Raw genomic sequence first — 5,691 nt, 5'->3', positions numbered from 1 at the left:
AATGCCGAGGAGAAAGCCAAAGAAGAGGACATTCCAATGCCAGAGCTTCAGCATAACATTAGGTTAATCATGGATTTGGCCGAACTTGATATTCAAAAGATTGATAGGGATTTGAGAAATGAGAAAGATACTGCAATTAGGTTGAAAGATGAGAAGGATAGATTGGATATCAAGGTGGCAAGACAGAAGCAGCAATTGGATAGGTTCGAGGAAATCAGGGGTATACTGGACCGAGTACGAGAAGAGAATTCAATGGGAATCTTAACGTTGGAAAGGCTTTTAAAGTGCTTCACTGACTTGCAAAGGAGGTTTTCTGAAGACTATAAGTTGTGCAACTTGTCATGTATTGCCTGCTCGTTTGCTTTGCCTTTGTTTATCAGGGTGTTTCAAGGTTGGGATCCTCTTCGAAACCCGTCTCACGGGTTAGAGGTGGTATCTTCTTGGAAGGCTTTGCTTCAAGAAGAGGAATCCTCGGATATCTGGGACTCAACTTCTGCTTATTCTCAGTTGGTTTTTGAGGTTGTGGTGCCCGCAGTAAGAATATCTGGTGTTAATACTTGGCAAGCCAGGGACCCTGAACCGATGCTCAAATTTTTGGATTATTGGGAAAAGTTGCTGCCCTCCTCAGTTCTTGATAGAATACTAGATGACATAGTCTTGCCAAAATTAAAGAATGCCGTAGACTCATGGGAGCCGCACCGAGAGACTGTTCCTATCCATGTCTGGGTGCACCCGTGGCTACCTCTGCTGGGACACAAGTTGGAGGATGTATATCAGACAATACGCTCCAAGTTGAGCAATATTCTTGGTGCTTGGCACCCTAGTGATGGCTCTGCATTTACTATACTCTCGCCTTGGAAGGCTGTGTTTGACTCGGCCAGTTGGGAACAACTGATGCGAAGATTCATAGTTCCCAAACTGCAGCTTGTCTTGCAAGAGTTTCAGGTGAACCCGGCAAAGCAGAACCTTGATCAGTTTTATTGGGTCACAAGTTGGGCTCCTGTTATACCGGTCCATCTTATGGTCGATATGATGGAGAAATTTTTCTTCCCTAAGTGGCTGCAGGTTTTGTATCACTGGTTATGTGCAAACCCCAACTTTGAAGAGGTTACAAAGTGGTTTTTGGGTTGGAAAGATCTTCTTCCTAAGGAGCTTCTAGCGAATGAAAACATTCGCAATCAGCTCAACTGTGGTCTTGACATGATGAATCGAGCAGTCGAAGGCATGGAGGTAGTCCAACCTGGCTTAAAAGAGAATCTCAGCTACCTTAGAGCTCTTGAGCAAAGACAGTTTGAGGCCCAGCAAAAAGCGGCGGTGCAATCTCAACAAGCTACTGCAAGCAATATGGAAGGCCCAGAGTTGAGCATCAAAGAAGTTGTCGAGGCCTATGCGCAACAGCATAACGTGCTTTTTAAGCCAAAACCCGGGAGGATGCACAATGGCCACCAGATTTATGGCTTTGGTAATGTTAGTATTATAGTGGATTCTCTAAATCAAAGAATATATGCCCAGACCGGGGAAGCTTGGTCCATGGTATCGCTCGAAGGGTTGCTTGATGTGCATAATAGTTCTCTTTCAAGGAGACGCTAAGACTCGAGATGGTCTTTGGTGTTAATTGGATGCATGCAAAGCATAGCAAATTGTGGCCGAGATGAGCTGTTTAACAAGTTCTTTTCTGCTGGAAACTGGTTGTGCAAGTTTTGTAAAGAGAGAAATAAGATGTCAAATTGTAACATGGTACATTCAATTGATGTCCTGTTTGTTGTTTTTACTCTTTATTATTATTATTATTGTTGTTGTTTTTTACTTTTTATTTACAATACTTTTGTCAGTCAGATTAGATGCACAAGTAGCATAGCAGTCGTAAGAGCTGAGACTAGTTTTTTTTAGCACAGGGGAGCTCCACAAACGACACGTCGATTCTTTGAAGTTACTAATTTACCAATGTTGTCATGAGAAATTTTTCTGGTTGTATAATGTCGTTACGCTTGCTTAGTATTTGTGTCCAGTAAATATAAACACTAACATCTGATATTATATCCTGAAATTGGCTTAAGCAATTTTCATTGATGATGTATTTTAATTGATGAGCAATTGAGATAATTCTGGTTGTATGATGTATATGTGCATTTTTAGAGTCAAGATACGAGCAGGAAATATTCACAGATAATTGAGGAATTCGAAAGTCAAACGGATTCATTTTCTAATTCCATTTGACTTCAGACAGAGAGAGAGAGAGATATATCAAATCAAGTAAATAGTGGATAAAATCAGATCTTAAATATTACACAAACTCAAACATAAATTTAAGACATAATTTCCCCTAGAGATGTACTTCTATTGTCTAACTTCTGATCCCAGAGTTCAATTTGCATTCCACACATTTTCTTTCTTTTTTGACGACTTGATGTCAAGTCTTTTAAATCATCTTCGAAGTGTAAACTGTAAACTATAACCGATACCAAGTCTAACATCTGAATGCTAGTCAGCATTGATTAATTCGCTTTGAAAACGAAAAGAATGCTTCAACTTACAAGCTCTTAATCAGTGTTTCTTTCTAATGTTATCGAAAGTTTGGGTCAGTATGCCCACTAAATACTCGTATTCTAATGAATATTAAGATAAGAAAACAAGATGGAGATTACAAATTTCCTCGCTCGTATGCTAGTATATATAGTCTTTGTATGGTTTGTACAGTAACAATAGTTTAAATAATGTTTGACAAGCATGGCCTCCAATTGTTTCCTTCTGGCATCGTGTGTTAGGCCTTGTTCTTTTCACAACTCAAGTTCTATTGTTATAATATTTTCTCTCATAAAAATTCAAATTCTACTTTTTTATTACAGTGTTTTTCTCTCACAAACACAACTCGAGCTGTGAAACAAACACCCTCTTAGTTTCTCGAGCGCAACAAGTCTGACTTGCCTCACTCTTTCTCTCGACAAACCTATGCGGAAAGAGAAAAAGAAGCATTTTAATGTTAATTCGAGAGAAGATTGAAGCGGGATCTAAAAACACATGAATGAAATTGAATTAATAGTATCATATGTTTGTTCATCACTCACCGCTTGCTAATATCCTCCCAAGACACTCATTATCCAGACCGTAGTAAAGCTGTATGATGTCTCTCTCCCGTTCCCCAAGTGTCGTACTTATTAGCTTGTTTACTTCTTCCTGCACGCGAACCTTGCTTAGCTATCAACACAATTTCTATTTCCTTGAAACCAAATTCTTAATCTACAGGACGACTCTAAACCAAAACCAATGAGACTCAGAAGCACCCTCATTTTGCTCTTACCTTGAGTACCCACTCATCTACTCCATGCCAAGGGATGTCCTCCGCGCAATTATCTGCAACGTACTGAACCGAAAAAAAAAAAAAAAAAAAAAAAGGAATAAATAAGGCCAATAAATGTGTAAAGAAAAAGGCACACAAGGGTAGATGAAAAGTAGATTTCTAAATTTGTTTTCGAGTTGACAATGACTTGTGCCATAACCGCACTTACACTATGATGAGTTTCTCCAGGAAGGCCATTCAAAGAGGGAAATGCTTCCCTATTAAGTGACAATACTTTTCTGATTGCCTACATATTGATCCTCACATCAGTGTTAGTTAAACAAAACCGTGTATAAGATAAGAGCAAAATGCGACAAAATAGTTTTTGTAGTGTACCTCAGTTGCGTTCCTAACTTTCTTTTTGGACATGTTCAGGCATTCTGCTATCCTCTGAATACAACATCAGATAAACATTGTAACAGGCAACAAAACCAGAATTTTCAAAATCTAATAGCAAGACTACTTATATGGCTATTTTACAGAGGAAATTTGTCTTAAAGCTAAGTAAGGTAGACAACAAACAACTTTACATCGATTGATGGTGTTATTCCTTTCTCCTGCAATCTATTTTTTGCGTTCCTTATTGTACTTAACCTTTCGTGCAAATGTGTGGGCAATCTCAAGGTTCTGGAATTTTCAACCAGTGCTCTTAAAACACCCTGCCAAAACACAACACATTACATCGATTAAACTTGGTCTTCCACTAATGTTCTGTAGAAAAAGTTAATAATGACGAGAATTTCTTTTTTCACGCAATGAAACTGAGGAACTTTTTTTTTTCCCCCTGTTTTAAAGGAAAATGCAGTCTTACCTGACCTATCCACCAGTAGACATAGGTAGAAATTTTGAAACTCTTTGAGGAATCAAATTTCTCAATGGGACGCAATAGACCGATTAAAATTTATCACACTGCCACTTAATTATCACCTTATAAGAAACCTTACATTTAGAACCCTAGCACACACACGCTCTCTTTCTTCGGTGTAATGTACATGGCATCACTATCGCCATTGTGATAGTGGCGATCATTGATCCTCGAGAGTTGCGATCTTTCCCATCACAACATTGTATTTGTGACCGAGACAACAAGATCGCCATCACGAAAAGGCCTCTTGGGTTGCGATGCGATGGCAATGAGAAAGGTTTGCTTAGAGCAGGTTGGGTTGCTAGCAAGGTGACGATGACCAGAGAGTTTTCGTTTTCCTTTTCATGAGTTATTCGAGAATATCTCAAAGATATCATGTTTTTTTAATAATATTAAAAAGTTATCTTTACGATTAACCGCCATCTTGATGCTTTAATGTCGTCCTCAAAATGTGAATGTTTCTTAGTCTTTGATAAATTTACACTTGATTGGTTCAAAATATATGTACACACATACACACAACAATTAGCCTCTCTATAGCATCGCTTTCTAGCTAAAGCATGTGCCAACCATTTTCATAAACAATAAGAATAAAATTGATGATGGCCCATGTAGCGACCCTCCTTTGAGGCCGCCACTGTAACTAACTTTTTAATTTGTACTTACTGAAATTTCTTAAAATTTACGGAACATTTTTTTTTTTAAAAGGTCTTATTATAAACATAAAATACGAAATTGCTTTCTTAATTAAAATATTCAAACCTTAACATATCTGTTTCATAATCATAATTAACAAAACTATTTGTAACATAAAGCTGATTGCGGAAATATTTGCGAGTGGTATCCATATCCCGAGCCCCACATCGTTCGTCCACTCGCCAGCAGTCCATCAGGCATTATATGCCGGTTGCTTACCTACAGTATAAACATTCTATAATGAGCTTTCGCTCAGCAAGTAGGAACTATCTCCCGCAAAATAACTGTACGTTCACATGAATAAATATGCATGAGCCAATTATGCTTAATTATGATGTCTTATCAGAATCTTATTATCTTATCTTATCTTTCTTACTGATGGGCCCGAGTGCTCGTACCACTTGCGCGCAATCATCGGGACGTGAGGGTTTGCAAGGTCCCCCATGACACCGTGATTATAACTTGAATGCCTCCCTTGAGTCGGAGGACATCATTATTATTATTATTTTTCTCCCTTGTGGAGCTTGAGTTACCTCCCTTGTGGAGGCTGGTACGGCACTCAACTGAGATTACTCTTATAAGTTCCTCTTGACTTATTAAGGTGTATGCAATATGACCTAGCATAGCATACTATATCATGTACTCGAACACATATAATTCGGGTGTACTGCCTAAGTGTATGTAGTATAACATAGCATAGCATTCATAACATTAAATGTACTCAAACATATATAGTTCATGTGTACTGTTTACTTTAAAATCTATTTATACTGTAGGCGAGATTCCTACTTAC

General features: G+C 38.3%; 1 protein-coding gene and 1 pseudogene across 1 annotated transcript in view; one reads left to right on the top strand and one right to left on the bottom strand.

The window, feature by feature from the left end:
* The window catches only part of LOC21393173 (septin and tuftelin-interacting protein 1 homolog 1), a 3,583-nt gene extending 1,563 nt beyond the window's left edge, over positions 1 to 2,020 (top strand). The window contains exon 3 of the mRNA XM_024164383.1: positions 1 to 2,020. Coding sequence (XP_024020151.1) covers positions 1 to 1,590 — 1,590 coding nt within the window. The 3' untranslated portion in view covers positions 1,591 to 2,020.
* Positions 2,021 to 2,606: 586 nt separating this feature from the next.
* Positions 2,607 to 4,435, bottom strand: LOC21393172 (annotated as a pseudogene).
* Between the last annotated feature and the right edge of the window lie 1,256 nt (positions 4,436 to 5,691).

This window comes from Morus notabilis, unplaced genomic scaffold (genome assembly GCF_000414095.1).
Source record: "Morus notabilis unplaced genomic scaffold, ASM41409v2 Scaffold539, whole genome shotgun sequence".
NCBI classification, from domain to species: domain Eukaryota; kingdom Viridiplantae; phylum Streptophyta; class Magnoliopsida; order Rosales; family Moraceae; genus Morus; species Morus notabilis.
This window is presented reverse-complemented; position numbering and strand designations above follow the sequence as displayed.